The sequence below is a fragment of the Sesamum indicum genome, linkage group LG1 (genome assembly GCF_026168435.1).
Source record: "Sesamum indicum cultivar Baizhima isolate 11 linkage group LG1, ASM2616843v1, whole genome shotgun sequence".
In the NCBI taxonomy this organism is placed as follows: Eukaryota; Viridiplantae; Streptophyta; class Magnoliopsida; order Lamiales; family Pedaliaceae; genus Sesamum; species Sesamum indicum.
This window is the reverse complement of record NC_142657.1, coordinates 17252550-17273224: the sequence shown is the minus strand read 5'-3', so window position 1 is coordinate 17273224 and position 20675 is coordinate 17252550. Positions and strand designations below refer to the sequence as shown.

Below are 20675 nucleotides of genomic sequence, written 5' to 3'. Positions count from 1 at the left end.
GTCATGTCGCATTGTCATTATTAAAGGAAGCGATAATTACATGCATACTTTGATCTATGGAGTATGGAATAATTTTTATCTTTGTATAATTATAAAAATTACTTCTCACAGTTAAAAAATAAGAGATTGTGTAATGCTAATAACATATAGAGAGAGTGTGTAATTTTTTGATAAAGTAAAAGATGTTTGTGTAAGTGATAAAAATATTTTGATAAATATATGTGTAATTATTTAAAAGATAAAGTAATATATATAAACATGTCATGAATTAAGGGACGTAAGTGAAAATATAATTATTCCTAAATAAGTATGTTAATAGGCTCAAACCCGGACCCATCACAATGAGTCCAGGCCAGGCCCCAATGCCCAATCCTTCATTTTAAATTAGGCCCAAATCTAGAACACCCAATAAATTAGAATGATTGGGTCTGAGTTGGGTAATATACCCACTTCTACCCGCTCAGACCCATCCCCAAATCTCTTCCCAACCTCACATCGACATGCTTTCTCAATCTTTTCTCTCGTCACCTCCCGTCATGGCCATCGCCTTTGGCGCTAACCCATCTCCGTCGTCGCTTACGCCATCTCTGTCGTCTCTTTCGTTTGTTGCTCAATAAAGCAAACTTGTTGCTTTGCTTGCCGGTTGGTCCAATCATCAAGTGACTGCTGTTTTTTGCTTGTAGCCTTCTACAACTAAAGCAGGTGGATGTGGGTTTCTGCTTTATTTTTCTACTTTGATGTTGTTTCTTTGATATGGGCAGGTCCAATCTTTTCTTTGATCTCGACCCAGAAAATCAGTTCAAGTCGGGTCTAGAAATTCATGAGTCTTGAATTGGGTTCGATATATTGGGTAGGACCTGGGTATAAATTAAATTTGGCCTTTCTTTGGTCCTGGGTTTGAGTAAGATCTGACAGACTTATGCCTAAAGACAAATCTAGTTCCATTTCCAATTTAATGTCCATTTTCATTCTTACCAAATATTCAAGTTTACCAACCTGCCAACTAAGCAGTCAGTCACTTTTTCGAACACTGTATTAAAGCCGTTCGGATGCCAAAAGTCCAGGTTGGTTGGTGAGCCTAGTGATAGGAGACTATCTAGTTTTTATTTCTTTTCTCAGATCTAAAATATGTATTTTTAATTTTGTATAATTTCTTTTGTGAAACAAGATTATGTTTGAAGTAATTAATAAAATAGTGTTTTTACATTGCTGTATTGTTAAATGATTATACTTTCAATAAAAATACAAAAAATCAAACATGTCTTCACTTTAATTACTGTTATAGAAACCAACAGGCTAAATTTCAACACTGTTCAGTTAATAAAGAAAAATATAATGTGTTTTCAAAATATTAAACTAGTTGAACTCCGTGCATGTTTGGTTTAACTAAAATTCACTTAAACTCAATTTATTTATTAATAGAATAAGATTCGGATATCATTCTTCAGACCCAATGAAAACTCAAATAAATTTGAATAACAATGTGTTCAACTAGACTCGATTCTATCACAGTCATAATCAAGAATATGAAGAAAAAGTAATAACATAGTGATAATGATGTAACCTTAATTGTTGAAATCCCAGGTCTTGCAAGGATGTAGAATACTGCAAACTCCAAGCTGCATGACAACTAGAAGACAATGCCACTCGCGGGTCAACCCAACAGTTATATCATACATGACAACGTGTTACTCATTTCACTTTACAAAATCATCGTGTTCTGATTGAATCATCACACAAGGGGAAAATCATTGTTTTAAGAGGTGAAGTTTTGCCAATAAGTGATACTGCAAGACTTGCATCGAATTCGTTAATGTAATGCCAAAGCAAATGTAAGTTTCAAAATACCAAAAAGCACCCAAAAAGTTGTCGGTCTGTCCTAACGCATTGCTTTGTGTTCCTGAAGCAAACACGAGAGGGATGCCAAATTTTAGGCCTTATAGGATGTAATGCAAATAGCTGACCATTACTCGCATCCCTTGTGAGACTATATTAAGTCAGAAGTCGGCACAAGTCATCTTCCCAACCACCAATTCCTCACTTCCTTCAGCAGATCAGCTGAGCAGCTAATTGCTGAAAAGTTAAAGCATGTTGAATAAGTTTGCTGCAAGCAGATTTTCTTCATCTCTTGTCCATTCTGTCGATGATGAAATGCAACCGGAATGTATCAGCTCCTGATTTAGAAATTTATCTCACGCCTCTCAGCAAAAAACTTGCCGCTTATGGATGGACCTGGAAGCAGGGCAAGCCACACTGCAGTATCAGCCCCTTCCTCAGGGTTAGTATGCCCTGCCCACCCAGTCATAGCGGTCTTCACCCAACCGGGACAGCAGCAGGTGACATAGATCTTGTGGCCTTCTGGCCGCTCCGAGAGTGTCCTCCACATCAGCCTTGTGTAAGCGTTAACTGCTAATTTTGACAAAGAATAGTCTGTAAAAACTTGGGGCCATCCACCCTCTTTCCAACTGCCGTCTTTTACTTGTTCTAAGAATGTATTCATTGTCTGGTCGATCAACTCCTCAGATAGCGATTCATCATCTTCCAGCTTCTTTCTCAAATCTATATTTCCAATTCTCTGCATATTCAACAAAATTTGGTCATCACTGCTATTGTATGGAACATACTTCATGGATATTGTACAAGTTCATATTGTGACAGACAAGCATTCAGTGCGCAAGCAATATCAATGCCATATGAGATAGTCGTGGTCTTCATTTAACCTCTTAAGTTTGTCATAAGTTTATGAGAACCTCTGATGTTAAATCCCCGGCTAAGATGGTCAAATAAAAACCAATGTGCAACCATCATCTCTAATCAAAACCCTGATCAGTCACAGGGTTCCTAAAATTTTCAACATACATATATATGATGAGTAATGTTTACAATTAACAGTAAGATAAGTTGAAATTTTGCATACACAACATGCAGTCTCCCAGTGAACGACAGGCAAAACAGCTAACAGTTGCATGGGCCTATCCGGTTGCATAGGTTGTATTCAGAAAATACCTTAGCAATAGCAAAAATCATGGTAACTATCATCTGATCCTCTTGTTATTCTGAAATTTCCAGACAGAGGTCATATAGGCACATGGACACAAAAATAGATGGTATTGTATAATGCTGTCACTTAAACAGAGAAGTATCTTTATAAAGGAATTTGGAGATAACAGAATAGACCCAAGGAAAATAAGATCAAAAACTAATCACCCTCATAAGCTGAAAAAAGACTCATAAGAACAGGAAAAGTAACCCTCTTACATTCCGGCGCCCATTCAATCTTCCCAATCTTGAACTCACGTTAACAATACGAGCACCTGAATCTGAAGGTCTCATTAGAGGGATCATGGCTTTGATCATGTTTTTTGTCCCATAGTAGTTGGTGGCAATAACTTTTTCAGCAAATTCCACTGAATTGTCTGACCCGGCATTGAAGTTCACTCCTGCGTTGTTTACCTAGAAATTTGTTTAGAGTCAATAAAAGTCCCAACTCTCACTGAAAAAGTGACAAATTTTGGTGCTACATTTAATTATTTCAATCCATTAACAGATAGTATCACATAGTTGTACCAAAAAGGTGAAAGTAAAAATTTCCTATAATATTGAACATGTCTTTTTATAATCTCACCTTCTAAAAACTCTTGAGAACTTGTGACAACAAAAGTTCCAAAAAAATCATGTGATTGTGTTTAACCGTCATTTTCTAATAAACTTCCCCAGAAAGAAAAAGAAAATGTCGTCTTTTAACAAAAATTACCATACATTTGGAACAGTAGAGCCCATTAGCACCTTATCTTATTTAAGATAAGCAACAAATTTGACTTATGATACTGATATTTAAGTACCAAGAAAAGATAAGGAATCCAAGGCCATACATCTATGACCTATGTCTGTCTTAATTTTCTCTTTTCAGAAGCAAGAACTGTCTATAGTAAGCATCACAAAGGGAATTTAATTAATTTGATCCAGAAAACTGATCCTAGCCAAAGTCAAGGGATAGGCCACTCTACCACTATATCTATACCACCATAAGTTTCCTTTATCCATTTAGAAAATGCTTCAATTGATGAAGGATCCACAATATCTAGTTGGTGGAACACCACACTCAGACCTCCTTCTTGTAATACTTTTGCTGCTTCTTCTCCAACACCAGTCACTCGCGAGGTGAGAATAACTGTCAATCCATGAAATGCAAGTTGGTGCGCAATCTCAAACCCGATTCCCCTATTTGCACCAGTCACCACTGCAACAGTGTCGGAAGTCCACCATCTGAAGAAGTATTCATGATTAACAAAGACTTAGTCAATTTCGTTAAGAGAACTGTCAGCACAAACAGAGCCCCTAGAACAATAATGAACTTTGCAACTTCAGTCATTTTATTTGCATCATTTCCATCTCAAGAAAGTTGAAGCAAAAGGTGAATTTTGAGAAGAGTTTATCACAATGAAGACCACTGACTATCCTAATACTATACTTGTTGCATGGCTTCTACCTTGTGCCTTGTTTTAGACTCGTTGAACAACATTCAGACAGTTCCAGCATTCAAAGACTCAGAACAGCCAACTTCCCGAAAAATAACTCCACACAAAAGCAAATATCTCAAAGACACGTTATCAACCAAACACAAAATTGAAAACATAGTTATCTAAAGGTAAGTAGATAATACTTATTCATAGGTTATACTTCTAATTGTCTTATATTCAAATGCTCACTCTACCGTTCTGGTGCATAATAATCAACAAACATCCAAGGGGTATCTACAGCAATATACTGTACAGGTACCCATGCTTTGTATTTTGGCAAACCTAACAGCACTGCAAGCAAAAGCTGCCGGCCAGTGAAGGAGGGAACTGGAGTACTTCAAGAAGAAAAACTGTGTCCAGAATTTGATTTGATTACATAGAAACTATCGAGTTATATAAATAGAATATATTAGTCACAACTATAGCTCTGCTTTTATTATGAGAATTTGTACTTGGAGACGTTTCTTGATAAACAGGGGTAAAATACTCGATTAAGAAAAGAAATCGGGTGACTTTGTTTGCTTAGTTTATAATACACAGACTTACAAAATTAAATGTTAGCCATTTCCTGCCACTGAAACAGAATTAAATTCAGTGTGCATAAGCTGTAAACCGCACTTTACTGTGAAATTCGTATGATCAAATCTGGAAATCTAATCCCCCCTTTTGCTACAACCGTCTTGAAGAAGAATCCTACTGAAATACAAAATACACTCTCAGTAACAATTAGCAGATTCAGAAATCAGGAATTACTTCTCCAGAAAATACTCGACACATACGTTTCTAGGCACCATCTCAAGATTCAAACAACTAATACGACAACACATAGACCACTTAGAAAAAGGAAAAAAAACAACAACTTTGAAGTTGCCCTGATTGCGAACTACTGATTCCAGCCAAAACATTTATAGGAATACACGGGAAAATAGTAAAAATATATTCAATAGTAAACAACATAACTGGAGCTCTGTGTTACCTCTCGTGATCAGAATATGGAATTGTACGAAGGAGAGAGATATCTTCGCGCCTCTTCTCCCTCCTTTCTTTCGCCCTCTGCTTCCTGTTCATATCAGTAATTTACAACGGTTCCCCGTTTCAATTCTGATATATGGAACTCTTCAACTATTTTGCTCTCTCTCTCTCTCTCTTCGCCTAAGCTGGAAATCTTTACAGTCGGCAGTGTCTCAACCGACGGCCGCCGCGTAGCTCCGCCCAATAACACCCCTCACCATCCCGGGGGCGAGCATTTTATTTCCTTATTCCTATTAATATTTTTGAATAATTACATTTTGGACCTAATTATATCACCTAAATCCCTCTTTTCGCGGACATGCACTGATATGCGCATATTTGAGGGGGCAAAGTGAATATACGCATATTTGAGAGGGCAAAGTCAAAATTGAGTCTAAAATAAATAGATAAAGGTTTGGACACTTGGCGCATCGAGATCATAAGCGTGAAAAACGTTTCTTTCCAAGTCCTTTTCACCGCTCATATGCAACCACAACCAAATAAAGATGACTTGTCAACTCATGGCTTTAATAATTTAAGTAGCACTATTTCAAGAAAATAAATATATTAGGACTATAGATTGTGGATCAAATAATCATAGGGAAAATGCCCTTTATATTATTTTTGTGACAAATTCTTCTCTCCCTCTATATATATGCTGATATTTTTTATTTATATCACAGACACGAAATATCAGAACGTACATAGATATATTAAAAAAATGGCGTAGAATTGAAATTTTAATTTAAATTCAATTTGATTAGGCATTTATTAATTATAAAGTTGGAAGATATAAGGTGCATTAATAAATAAGTATTTACTGTAGTATCAAATTATATTTCTTATGAATTGATTTGAATTCAAATTTTATAAAGTTTTTAAGCTCTAAATAATTCAAAAACAAATCAAGAAATTCTTAAATAAACCCCTAGAACTTACAAGACTAGGGATATGAGAACAAAATCGAGAAGGCCTGTTATAATTATTCAATAAGATTGTTGCGATGTTAAACTCATAATAATAGTTCGGTATCAAAAGTTGTATCTGAAACAAAGCAAATATCTATATATATGATCCAGTTGTATGGTCATACATGGAGTATTGATACAATTTTTAATGTATAGTCGTAATGTGCTATACATATTCGGATGTGGATCGAGTTGGAGTCATGTCAGTATGGCTCGGATGCTTTAGACGTGGATTTGAGGTCCATTTGGGTATTTATAACATAATTGAGGATATTCATATCATCCACGTGTCTAAATATGTTCCCGACATTATAAATTAAAATATTTTATTGTAGGATGGAACAAATATTATTATTGTTATTGTTATTCATATGAAATAAAAATTTATTTCTTATAATAAATTAAACTAACATTTTCCATTAACTAATGAACAAACATTAACATCTTAATCACTACTTTTAAAATAATTAAATTATGTATAAAGAGAATTTTAATTTTTTTTCCCCCCAACTATCACATAAATATTTGAGTAAAGTAAAAGCGTGGTCTAGAATGAGAACAACCGGCCTCGTAATAAGCACGCTTCTTTATGTATATTATTCTTTCCTTTACAGATTCAAACATATATATAATATATATATAATACACAAATACAATAACACATAAGAAATGAGTAAGAATCCTGTGCTGTTGAAGGTTGAAACTGTGAGTCCCCATTCTTGACCCGAAAAAGGAACAGAAAAAGGAGCTCCAATTAAACAATTCGGGTCATCTCCCCGGCAGGAAGATCCTTCCCAAAAATTCCAATATTCTTCTTTCCTCCTCCAACAACCCCACCCATTCTTCTCCATTCTACCAAAACCTTCTCTGTTTACAGATCTGAAAACCCCAAGATCATAGTGCTGTTTTTCTCTATCATCATGTGGTGAGGATAAAATCCGAGATTCTGACGACCCGATTGCTTTTCTTGATTATTTATGTCTACGGGAGTGGAGAGGCATGCGAATTTCCCAGCACCAGCTGCTGCAACAATGGCGTCCGAGGCGAAAGACACGCAGGCTAGACCCGGATGCTGCAACCCGGTTAAGAAACCTGGGCCCATATCACTGGACCACGTGTTGTCCGCCTTGCGGGAGACTAAGGAAGAGCGGGACATGAGAATCCGGAGTTTGTTCAGTTTCTTTGACTCCAATAACGTAGGGTACTTGGATTATGCCCTAATCGAGAAAGGGCTGTCGGCAATGCAAATCCCCGCGGACTACAAGTTCGCCAAGGAGCTTTTGGAAGTTTGCGATTCGAATCAAGATGGGAGGGTTGATTACCAGGAGTTCAGGAAGTATATGGACGACAAGGAGCTGGAATTGTACAGGATTTTCCAAGCTATTGATGTGGAGCACAACGGATGCATTATGCCCGAGGAGTTATGGGATGCTCTTGTCAAGTCTGGTATGTTGTCAGTACTTTGATTTTCGTGTTTATATTGTATTTCTTGATGGTTGCTTTACGGCTTGTTGGTTGAATTTTAATTTCTTTTGGGGGTTGCGGTAGGGTGGTCATATGGTTTTGTGGTAAAACTGCAAAATGTGTGTTGAATTTTCAGTAGCTTATGGAGAGCAGTTGTTTTCCTTGACAGTAATATAGAGACAAGTTAGGCCTAGGAGAAATTCACTGTTGGATATTGAAGGGTATTAAGTTTCTCTATGGTGATGATGACTTGAGAATCACTACTGTGGTCTGCTACTGTTTAAGCCAAACAAGTGTTAGTCTTGCACACATTTTGCCATGTATTCTCTTTAGTGGATGTGTATGCCTTCTTCTACATTTGATCTTTGCATAGGGATATTATGGAAGTTTGTTTATAGAAGTACTGGCAGACGTCCGACTGTAGCTATGGTAGAATTCCACTGGCCCGTGCGATGTTTCTTCAAGAACACCGAATGTAGTTCTGAATCTTCTGATGCTTACAGACTTAATTGAATTGAGAATGTTAAACCAAGATGATTGCAGAAAAAGTACGTGATATATATTTACTTGTCCAACTACTTTGTATACTGACATAATTCCCTCTTGATTTTTTATAAAGACAATGGGGATTGCATAGCACTGCTGGACTTGGAATTCTTAGTTCGTTTAGGCCAAAGTTGATTTCGTATATAGTTCCTGAAGTTAGTTTGTGCCTTTATGGGAGATGATACTGTATAGGTCTCTTTTACATATAATATTAGAATATCTCATCTTTTCCTCACATGGAGTAGTATAAGCAGATTACAGTTAAATGTTTACTTGATTTTACACAAGGTGATTTAGGTTACAGTTAATATAGTTATTAAAATTTCCTATATATGTTTGTATGGTTCCCTCCTTTGGTTGACCAGCAACTGAATGCTCTGCCTCTCCTGATTTTCAATTTATTGGATTATATCTTAGTAATTAGTAGATTGTCCAATTTCCAAAAAGTCGGTATGCATATTTCTTTACTTAAATTTATTTTACCTGTATTTTTTCCCAATTCTTTATGAGTAGCGCTGGATGCTATTTATTATTTCCTTTATGCCTGCATAATGATCTCTTGTGTTCAGCTTTTGGGTAGAATGATTTATTTCGTTGATTTTTTTTGGAATACAAGTTGTCTTCATCTTATAAGTCAGGGCAGTTTGTTTTTTCAGGGATAGAAATTGATGATGATGAACTTGCTAGTTTTGTTGAACATGTTGATAAAGACAATAATGGAATTATAACTTTTGAGGAGTGGAGAGATTTTCTGTTGCTCTACCCACACGAGGCCACCATTGAAAACATCTACCGGTACTGGGAAAGGGTTTATCTTGTAGACATTGGTGAACATGCCGTGATTCCTGAAGGCATCAGCAAGCATGTTCATGCAACAAAATACTTAATCGCTGGTGGAGTTGCTGGAGCGGCTTCTCGCACTGCAACTGCACCTCTTGACCGTCTAAAGGTGATTTTGCAAGTGCAGACTACACAAGCTTCCATCGGCCCTGCAGTTAAAAACATTTGGAAGGAAGGTGGTCTTCTAGGTTTTTTCCGAGGTAATGGGATAAATGTCTTGAAGGTTGCACCTGAAAGTGCCATCAAGTTTTACACTTACGAATTGTTGAAAAATTTTATTGGAGATAGCGGGGATATTGGTACTCCGGGCCGTCTTGTGGCTGGTGGATTGGCAGGAGCTGTGGCACAGACCGCAATTTATCCAATGGATCTTGTCAAAACTCGGTTACAAACTTATTCATGTGAAAAAGGAAATGTTCCGAAACTGGGGAAATTATCAAAAGATATATTGATTCAGGAGGGACCTCGGGCCTTTTATAGAGGGTTGGTTCCTTCTCTTCTTGGAATTATCCCTTATGCAGGCATCGACTTAGCTGCCTATGAGGCCTTGAAAGATATGTCCAGAAAATATATTCTTCATGATGGAGGTATGACTTAAATTCTTCTTCATCTCATGTCTGTTTTTAATGTTTGTCCTTCAGTACATCAGATTAATCATGATTACTAGAATCAGTTATATACGTAGATGTTATGCAGAACCCGGTCCGCTTGTGCAACTGAGTTGTGGGACAATTTCAGGAGCCCTTGGAGCAACATGTGTTTACCCACTTCAGGTGGTAAGAACAAGGTAAGTGATGCATACCCTTAATGACTACTTCTCTATCAGTTAGTTTTCTCCATGTAAAAAGTTTCCACCATTATCTCACATTATCATACTAATAAGAGCTGATTTTCAGAATGCAAGCTCAACATACCACTTCAGGAGCTCCTTACAGTAGTATGTCAGATGTATTCTGGAGAACGTATAATCATGAAGGTTTGCGGGGCTTCTACAAAGGGCTTTTCCCGAATCTTCTTAAAGTTGTACCTGCAGCAAGCATTACATATCTGGTTTATGAAGCCATGAAAAAGAGTCTAGACCTTGACTAGCTGATATCTGGGAAACAACTGCTGCTGCAGCTGTTGATGATGATGATAATAGGTGAATAAAATTATTTGTCGAACTTGGTGACCATTCTTGGGGGTTACACATTAGATTTTGATTGTCCCTTGGATAGCTTAAATAGGAGTGGCAGTATAGTTATCCTCTGGGAACTGACTGACTAACTGCTTTGAGACATACAGATACATGCCGTTGTGTCGTACGTGTTGAGTAATACTAGGTGATTGTTGTAGACTTCGGTCACACAAAGTGCATGCACAACAAATGCCAAATTTGCGGAACTAGTCATTTTGCGGGTGTCAATAATAATCCCCTATAAGTTCTCTCTATATGATTTCTTCAGTTCGTACCAGGAGACTCTTGTGCTTCTAAGCAGCTTATTTTCATAATTGTAAAGAATGTTATATACTTAGACCTGTTTGAGAATGAAATTCAGCTGTAAGAAGAGACTGCAGATGAAAGTCATGTTATGTAGCCTCCAATGTGCCTGCCTGAGTCATGTTAATGCATGGACCTCCATCCACCAATCTGCTCCAGCCCTCTCTAAGCACACTATTGCTGCTTCCTAATCTTGCATCCCCCAGAAATAACCTCAAAATACCTTTAAGGATCTGCTCATTTTTTACTCAACTCGATTCTTTTCAAACCAACCCAATGACATCATCATTCGTGACGACCGTATGATCACTAATGATCAATGTATCTCAATTGATTAACACGTCATTGTTGCAAATAGCTATATAGAATTCAAGTATATTCTATCTAATGCATATGGTGCTATTAAAACTATCCTCGTGTTGCTCTTACTTATTTTAAATATCAAACAAGTATAACTTAGACCTACTCAATATTTTTCAAATCAATATATATGACTACATAGGGTTGCGAGGGTAAATTACAAAGCCTCTTCTGAAATTTGGCATAATTACGAATATTTTTTTTATTGTGTAGAGAGTTATCAATACCTTCTTAATTTTAACAGACGTCTAACAATTAGGTGACCCGTTAGATTTTCATCCATTTTTTATAATGAACTGACCAAAATGCCCTTATGGATTAAAAATATTAGTTTTATTTATTTTTTAAATTTTTAAAATTTTTTTAATGGAATAAGTCGATAAGTTTTTTATAATTTTTAAAATTTTTTCATGCACTCCATTCTATTTCTTTTATAAGTTTTTTAATTTTTTTTAAAAAAATATAATAAGGGCAAAGTTGATAATTTCATATATTCATTCAAGAATTACATAATTTTATCAAATATCAGGGGGTATTTGTAATTTTTCAAACAACGAGAAAGTATTCGTAATTATGCCAAATTTCAGGAAAAATCATTGTAATTTACCTAGGATTACGACATCTGACCTAACACCCTGAGACCAAGCCTCCAAGGCATGACCATAAAAATCTACCAGCTCAACGTCGACCTCACTCACATTGAATTCTCAGTTTCTTTATTTAAATTCTATATATTATCAATTTATTCTCCATTACTTGGAGAAAACAAAACCAACAACAATCTACCCACAAAGGGTCTAATGTAATTTTTTCTATTATAATATTGTAAATGAGTAAATTATCTCCTGTAAAAAAAATAGTAATTTACTCCTCCTATATTTTTTAAAATGAAATAATTTACTCCCTTGTTTAGGGAGGTAAAATGCTAAATTTTAAAAAATATAAGGGAATAAATTATAAATTGCTACATTTTAACAAATATAGGGGATTAATTACTAAATTTTCTTTTATAAAGAGATAATTTATACATTTACAATGTCACATAGAACAAATAACTGCAGCAACGACAATTTCCAAGTAATAGAATAATTCTTGCGCACTTCTACCACTCACCAACCTATTTAAAAATCTGAAGTACAACAAAACTGCAGAACCGAGAGGCAAAGATTACTATGCACCACGTCTCGAGCTTAGTACAACTTGGAAGACAGAAAGGGAAAACAAGGCTAAAATTTCTTTGTACTTGTCTCTCATTTTCCTTGAGATATCAAAGACGCATTGTTTGCTATTCATATATTGTATCATTTTATTCCTAGCTATTAACCATGTTTTTGAGGAAAGAGCAATGCTCATACCTCTAAACTTATTACTATAAATACAACTTCATCTTTAATTTCTTCCTACAAAAAAAAGCTTTGGTGATTTCGACTCCAATCATCATAAGTTGTTCATGAAGACATTTCGATATTTTTTGCATCGAAGCAAGAAGTGGAATGGAGGCAAGTTGTCTTTTTCTGAACTCTCTCCCTCAATGGCTCCTTTGATTTTTCAGTCTGGATTTTCGATTGTGAATTGATATTATGTTTTGTATTTTATTTAATACATTAATACATATACATTGTGTTTATTTAATCTACATTATTGGATATAGGGATAATTTCATTGACATCCCCTAACCTATGGTCTATTTATACAAACCGTCTTTGCTTTTTAGATAATTACACACACACACACACACATACACACCTAAAACGTCAACAATATTTACACAAACTACCTATATTTTTTGAAAATTTTCATATGCACCCTTAAAAAATGTCAACATTATTACACAAACTACTATTGTGTTTTAGCTGTTAGGAGTGGTTTTTAAAATTATGCAACAAGCGGGGACAATTTGTGTAAACAGACCATAAATCAAAACGTGTATATGTAATTACCCCTAAGATGTAATATTATTTTGTATTAGAAGATTCGAACTGCTTCAGTGAATGTAGCTTGTTGAGAGACTTAGAGCACCATGCATAAGAATACACAGAACGAGTCGAGTATATCTATACATTATGGATTATCTGTATACAACAGATTGTATTTTGATTCACATATCTTGAATCAAGATAAGTTTTGTTTGGCTGAATAATGAAAATGTCTTAGTAGATTACTTTTCAGAGTGATCTCAAAGAAAAATTCATGGGGGTTTTCACAATATTTTAAAGAAAAAATGTATTGAGACAGAAAATGTTAAGGCAAAATTATCTGTAATTATGGGATATGACACATTCAGTCCTGTAGTTTTAGTAATTATAATTTTAGTATTGTAAATTATACCCATATTAAAACATTTGGTCTTAATTTTGATACATTTAGTACAAGACATCACATATATGGTGACAGGTCTTGAATTGACAAAATTGATCCTGAATTGTCAAATTTGGTTTTTCCATAAATTTGATGTCAGAATAAGACATGTTATTGCCACGTGCATCAACACATCATTGTCATGTGCCATGTGTTGACACACCGTTGCCACTTCTTTTTTCGACAACACATTTTGTCAAAAAAATTTACAAAAGGCTGAATGAACTACACCTAGTATCAAATGTGTGAGGGGATATATTGCAGGATTGAATTTATAATTACTATAAATGCAAGTAATAATTACATAACTAAAATGTAAGTTTCTCAAATTCTAACCAAGATCTACGCGGACTAAGCTTGAATATTACAACACACATATTATGTAATCGATGTATAATTTACGGAAAAATAATTAACCACATAATAATGTGTAATTACACTGATTGTTTCATGTTGGCCAATCCATTCAGGATTTTAATCTCCACAAAGTAAACAGAATTATATGTAAATATGAAAATATATATTAGTGGAATAAATCCGACCATTTTTTTCAGCATTTCAGTTAATTATTTGGTTTAAGAGGAGGAGCCATTGAGGTGTGAGAGTTCGGAAACTGACAGTCTTGTCAGCCTGTTGGGCTTCACTAGTGCATGGGCATGGAATTTATTAACTAATTCATGTATAGGTAAGTTGCTCATATGGTAAAGTTGAGACCTTATAATTGAAATATTATGGATTTGAGTTCTATAAATATGAGTGTGTGCGTGACAAATGCAATAATAACAATAACAACAATGCTACTAATTGATTGATTTGATCTTTTTACTTTTAATAAACTTTTCATTCTTTTAATATAAAGTCTGAATTTAGGTTATATATTAGGTGTCTTCTTGCTTCGATCTCAGGTCGCAAGCCCCTAAGTTTATTTGAACCCACAAGCTTGGTGAGGACAACACATGAAACCTTTAGTTAAATTCTTAGTTAAGTCGATAAGGTTGACTCTGGGTGAAAAGAATAGTGAAGGCAGAAAAGATTTGAAAATAAATTTTAAAAGTTTTAAAATTGTCAAATTATTTCTATCTTTATTTTAGTTTAAGCGCCGGTCTTTATTTAAGTTTTATGATCCCATTATTATAAACATTTAATTGTGATGTTACGAGGTTAATAAGTACTTAACCTATACATTTTATATATTTATGTGGTCTATTTGTAATTTATTATAATACTATGAATTCTAAGTAGGCTATTTAATTTTTTGTAACGGTCAATTTCTTTAAATTATTTAAGGGGTCATCACCTTTTTCATTTGGCACATTATGTCATGATTTGTAGAAATACTTATTACTCCCACAAGTTTTGAGAGTTTTGGACTGATTCATAATCTCCTCGTAGTCATGTGCATGTGATGAGACCTTGCAAATAGCTAATGAGTTTTATCCTATAGTCATGATCAACTGTCAGTACCTGAATATAGGGATGCTATATGAATATAGGACAACAACAAGTGTTGTGACTCTCAATCGGTACAACTTTCTAATTTCTCAAGCTTTTCTTTGATATTTCATTACTATATGAATTATGATAATTTATTACTGATATTTTATATTGAGAGACATATATAAAAGATAACTAAACACAAATCACACACATTCACAACAGAAAAGTTGTACCTAACATATAGAAATTGTGTTTTCACAAGCTAGGCTTTATTGAGTTGTACAATTCACGAAACAATTGATCTAAATCAATACAATCTGAAAGATACATAAATCTAGTGTCATGTAAGCTAATTAAATGATCTTTGGGAGCTTTTCTAATCATTTTTGGGTGCGAAACGTGTTCTCCATCTCACCGTTTAATGTGAATTTTAACAATACTTTCTGAATTAGTCAATTTTAACCATAGTGAAGTTCGCGTGATAGCGAATCATGATAATATTAATTATATATCACTTCAAAAATGCCGTAAGAGCAAAATCTCATATTGTATAGTCATGTATCTATACTATATAAAAAAAAAATATTTTTTCTCTTACAAACGCTGTTTATGACACCAACACCAATTTTATTGTTATGTCGATAATACGCCTAAGTTGATTTTTTTTTTTTACTCTGCTTAGATTCTTTTTGTTTTCTTTAGAAGTATAATGCATATTTTTATTCATAATATATTTTAAAATATAAAATATTATTTATTATATGCATATAGAAACAATGTGTCATGATTGTTAGTAAAAAAAAAAAGAGAAAGTGTTGATCTTTCGGATCAACGTTATAAAAGTTGAAATAGACGATAGAGAATTTACTCTTGATTGATGTAATTTCAATTTAAATTATTTGATTTAATGTCTTTTATGATAATTAAATTAATTTTTCTTAAAAATGCACTTTTACTTGGTCCCGTGGAAGAAATGCCCATAGAATTTTAAAAATAACAAATATTACCAAATTTATGGTATTTGATTTTACCATATTTATTTTTTGAAATATCATTAATAAATGTTTTGGTTGTTAAAAATAGAGTTTCTATTTCTTTAAAAAGAGAAAATAAAACTATTTTTGTTATGCATCCGACGTCATTGACTTTTGACCATTAATTTTAAATGTGATATTAAAAAAAATATTTATTAATCTATATCTAAATATATCGAGTCAAAATAAACCTATAATACTGCCACCTAAGAAGTATCGTTCATGATTTTCTACGTATTTAGTCATATTTAGAATTTTTTTAAAAAAATGTATTTAAAATTTTTTATTTAATTAATAAGAATGTAAAATAAATAAAATTTTAATTTAAAATAATGATCAACACAGTGTTAAATGAATATTTTTAGAATTCTAATATAAAAGTTTACATTTGTAAATTTTTCGCAATGTATAAATTGTTCTTTTTTAAAAAAAAAGGAAAGAAGGAAAATATGAAAAGATCCGGTCAACGTAAATGGGTCAACCCGGAAGCCGGATCATCACTACGCATTAGCGTCACAGCCAATACGGATCTTTTCCCTGGAGCTCGTCACTTGCTGCAACGTGTCGAATTCCCATTGGTCCACTTCACGTGGCGTTAACTCTGATTGGTCGAGACAACTCGACTGGCGTTGCTCCCCGGATCTATATATACGAGCTACTTGTACGCTCTTACGATATGATAGGGAGAAAGTATCAACTCCACTCTCTTTTCTCTAGAGACTTCTTCTCCTCTTAGATCCATCGATTTGGATTTTTTTCTTTATTGTGATTGAATCTCTGAGTTGTGATTGTGTAAATGGAGGATCCGAATCGGAAGATTTGGATAATGCAGTGTTTGTTGCTGTTGTCGATCGCGTGCTTTGTTGTTCAGCTCTACGCTTCGGACGATGTGGTATGAGGATGTTGAATTTTGTGGAATCTATTGGTGTTCTTTTTTGCGGCTTTGATTGAAGTTGTCTTAGATCTGCTTTGATTTTTTCTGAATTTAATGTTTTGTTGTATGGGTTTGGTGTTTATAGAAATTCTACGAGCCGTTCGATGAGAAATTCGACGGGAGATGGATTGTGTCTGAGAAGTCGGATTATACAGGTCGGTTGTTATTGTATCTGCAGTGGGCTTGTTGTTTATGGATTTTTGTTTCGATTTAGTGGTAGTGTTTTCTTGGATTTAAACCTAGGTCTGGTCATTGTGTTTATAATTTTGCTTGTTGTGGTTAGGGCTTTGTGTTCTGTATGTTTACAAGTATTGTGGTTTAGAAATGGTGGTTGTACTATAGTAGGGTGAGTTGAGTTCACTCAGTGTATTGACTTTGGAATTGATTTTTGATACAAAATGCTGCACTTATCCGCTATCTGTTCTGAATCTTTGTATGGTTGTACAAAATTGGGAAAATGCTCCTTATGATTGACATTCTAGAACTGTCTGTAGATTAAACTGCTCTATATTTTCGTGAATACTAGGAGGATTGAAATCCATTAAGCTCTCTGTCTGCGGTGCTTCAATAATGCGTAGAGTAGTTCATTGTTCTGTGGATTATTGATTGGATGGTTAAAGTGGGGATTGATATTACTGTTTCCTGATGGATTAAATTATCTAGCTTGATTCTGTGTTTTGGCCAACAGGGCACATATCTGTAGTTACATGTTGAGTTTGTGCATCTAAATTTTCAGACCTTTAGTACATCTTGCATAAGTAATTTTGAGGTTATGAAGATGAGCATTCATGGAGTATAACAGCATTTATATTCAATCGGGTTTTGAAAATGTACTTGTGCATATTTGTGATCTCAGGTGTGTGGAAACATGAGAAGAGTGAAGGACATGATGACCACGGACTTCTTGTTAGTGAGAAAGCCCGCAAATATGCCATCGTTAAGGAACTTGATGAGCCTGTGAAACTCAAGGATGGAACTATTGTCCTTCAGTATGAGGTCCGCCTCCAAAATGGGCTCGAATGTGGTGGTGCTTATATCAAGTACCTCCGTCCCCAGGATGCTGGATGGGCCCCAAAGGAATTTGATAATGAGTCGCCTTACACAATAATGTTTGGTCCTGATAAATGTGGAGTCACCAACAAGGTTCACTTCATTCTGAAGCATGAAAACCCCAAGACTGGAAAGTTTATTGAACACCATCTGAAGTTCCCACCATCAGTTCCGTTGGACAAGTTGACCCATGTTTATACTGCCATCTTGAAACCAGACAACGAGTTGAGGATCTTGGTTGACGGGGAAGAGAAAAAGAAGGCTAACTTCCTTGGAGTTGATGACTTTGATCCTCCACTCATCCCCCCTAAGACTATCCCCGATCCAGATGATAAGAAACCTGAGGATTGGGATGAGAGGGCAAAAATTCCAGATCCAGCTGCGAAAAAACCTGATGACTGGGATGAGGATGCTCCAATGGAAATTGAAGATGAAGATGCTGTGAAGCCTGAAGGTTGGTTGGATGATGAGCCAGAGGAGATTGATGATCCTGAGGCAACAAAACCAGAGGACTGGGATGATGAAGAGGATGGTGAATGGGAGGCACCGAAAATAGATAACCCCAAATGCCAAGAGGCTCCTGGATGTGGGGAGTGGAAGAGACCAACGAAGAGGAATCCTGCTTACAAGGGAAAATGGCAGCCTCCGCTCATTGATAACCCCAACTACAAGGGTATTTGGAAGCCACAGGAGATTCCAAATCCAGAGTACTTTGAACTCGACAGACCAAACATTGAGCCCATTGCAGCTCTTGGCATTGAAATCTGGACAATGCAAGATGGCATACTGTTTGACAATATTTTGATAGCTTCCAGTGAGAAAGTTGCTGAATCCTACCGCCAAACTGCATGGAAGCCAAAATTTGAGGTAGAGAAAGAGAAACAAAAGGAGGAAGAAGCAAAGGAATCTGATGGGCTTAAGGGCGTCCAGGTAATTAATTACAGAATAATGTATTCCCTTCTTATGTATTATATTTTGCTTTTATGTTTGCTTGTTCTAAAACTGAACTTTCTTGTTAATGGAATCAGAAAGTGGTGTTTGACTACCTTTACAAAGTAGCAGATCTCCCATTCTTGGGCGAGCACAAAGCCAAAGTGTTGGTAAGTAGTTTGCTTGCTCTCTTGGACATCTGTTGGTTCTTGGCTTTATTGCAATCTAGCTCATGTTTGGGTGTATTTCTTGTAGGACTTGATTGAAAAGGCTGAGAAACAACCAAACCTCACAATTGGAATCCTTGTCTCTGTTGTAGTAGTTATCTTCTCCATCTTCTTTAAGCTCATCTTTGGTGGAAAGAAGCCTGTGAGTACACGGAAATATCTTTCTGCGCAATTACTTATTATGATTTGCTTTAAGCTCGACGCCCGTTAAAGTTTACAAACTCAGTGTGCCTAATTCCATTTTGTTATTGAATTCAGGCTGCCGTAACTGCAGCGACCAAGAAACCAGATGTTGCTGAGACTTCAAACCAGGGAAGCACTGAGGAGAAGGAAGAGCAGAACGAAGATGCAGCTGCTGCTCCTCGCCGAAGGAACACAAGGCGGGACAATTGAAGGAAAAACCACGACAGAAAATCATTAGGCTGCTTAGCCACGAAAATTAGGAAATGAGGGAAAAATTGCTCTTCAAACCAGACTCAGACCGTTTGGTTCTTTTTTTGGGAGTTGTATCCAAGTTGAATTTTTCACTTTATAATCATCAGGTCCGCAGCTTTTTCCTGAATTAGGTTTGTATGACAATGTTAACGTGACCATCAATTGAAATGTGGTATTTTTCATACATTTAAATTGAGGAAGTTTTGCCATGAAAGTTTTTCATGGACTGGAGCGCCGCATGATTGGAATCATACAAGAGTGATTTCTGGAAAATATTCGTTCTTCTAGAAACGGTGAAGTTTCAACTTAAAAGAGAAAATACTGTAGTCTTCCTATTAATTGTTTCAACTTCTCTATTTCCATGTTCAAACAAAACCTACGTGCTACTGATCAAGAGGGAGTTGGGGCCAACTTAGTTTTCCAAAACGTCAAACTAGTACTTGTAAGATTAAAAAAATCATTTACAACATTTTTGAAAAAATATTGAGCTTATAACTACTTTAAAAAAAGTAATTAGTGTCTAATTTATTTTTAAAATATTAACAGGCTTCTTGAGTTTCGTGCTTTCTTGGTTGGACCAAGGCGATTCCTGAATTGGGATAGCATAGTCTTTTTTTTTTGGTTTGGGGAGCAAAGCAGTCAAAGAATGAACCTAAGACAAAACCACGGCTCTCCTCGAATTTCTACACGAATACGGACTGCTGCACCTCTGGCATTACGAGGTTTTTTGCTTTCTTTTTTTCACAATGAGGTCTTTGGGCTTATTATTATTATTATTGTTATGGGGGATTTTCTTACATATTTCCACCTTCACAAACGGGTAAATTGCTTTTAACCTGCTCTTTAGACATCTTCTATTTTATGGTAATTGTCCATTTACATATTTGAAAAACGAACATTTATTGGGAGACTCGCGACATTTTCAATGAAATTATAGTCTTAGCCTTTTTAAGAAATTATATTGAGGACGCAGGAGATTAATTGTAGAGATATCTATATATAAGAAGGCATAATAAATTTTTAATTTTTATTTTATTGAGAACTACAAACACTCGATCATCTTGTTCCTAAATCAGTGTAG

General features: G+C 35.2%; 3 protein-coding genes and 1 long non-coding RNA gene across 5 annotated transcripts; 3 read left to right on the top strand and 1 right to left on the bottom strand.

Annotated features, from left to right (window-relative positions):
• The first annotated feature begins 237 nt into the window (after positions 1 to 237).
• On the top strand, positions 238 to 2537 carry LOC148789498 (uncharacterized). The gene is made up of 2 exons (XR_016067587.1): positions 238 to 702; positions 1585 to 2537. It is a non-coding gene; the product is annotated as an uncharacterized LOC148789498 (long non-coding RNA).
• LOC105165498 (short-chain dehydrogenase/reductase 2) lies at positions 1786 to 5864 on the bottom strand. The gene is made up of 4 exons (XM_011084529.3): positions 5497 to 5864; positions 4008 to 4266; positions 3259 to 3453; positions 1786 to 2575 (listed from the first exon to the last, which is right to left on the bottom strand). The coding sequence occupies exons 1-4, from the start codon at positions 5586 to 5588 to the stop codon at positions 2180 to 2182; spliced, it is 942 nt and encodes a 313-aa protein (XP_011082831.1). The 5' UTR covers positions 5589 to 5864; the 3' UTR covers positions 1786 to 2179.
• Positions 5865 to 7151: 1287 nt separating this feature from the next.
• On the top strand, positions 7152 to 10780 carry LOC105166879 (calcium-dependent mitochondrial ATP-magnesium/phosphate carrier protein 2). Of its 2 annotated transcripts, none has more exons than XR_016064424.1 (4): positions 7152 to 7945; positions 9166 to 9936; positions 10035 to 10136; positions 10246 to 10384. XR_016064424.1 is itself a non-coding variant. In XM_020695736.2 (4 exons), exons 1-4 carry the CDS (start codon positions 7477 to 7479, stop codon positions 10436 to 10438), a joined length of 1524 nt encoding a protein of 507 aa, XP_020551395.1. In that variant the 5' UTR covers positions 7153 to 7476; the 3' UTR covers positions 10439 to 10780. The 2 variants fall into 2 exon arrangements, 1 of the variants encoding a protein (XP_020551395.1); XM_020695736.2 differs by having other exon boundaries at positions 7153 to 7945; positions 10046 to 10136; positions 10246 to 10780.
• Positions 10781 to 16683: 5903 nt separating this feature from the next.
• Positions 16684 to 19786, top strand: LOC105165487 (calnexin homolog 1). Its single transcript, XM_011084517.3, has 6 exons — positions 16684 to 16910; positions 17038 to 17107; positions 17809 to 18932; positions 19031 to 19102; positions 19188 to 19301; positions 19418 to 19786. Exons 1-6 carry the CDS (start codon positions 16815 to 16817, stop codon positions 19550 to 19552), a joined length of 1611 nt encoding a protein of 536 aa, XP_011082819.1. The 5' UTR covers positions 16684 to 16814; the 3' UTR covers positions 19553 to 19786.
• The last annotated feature ends 889 nt before the right edge of the window (positions 19787 to 20675 follow it).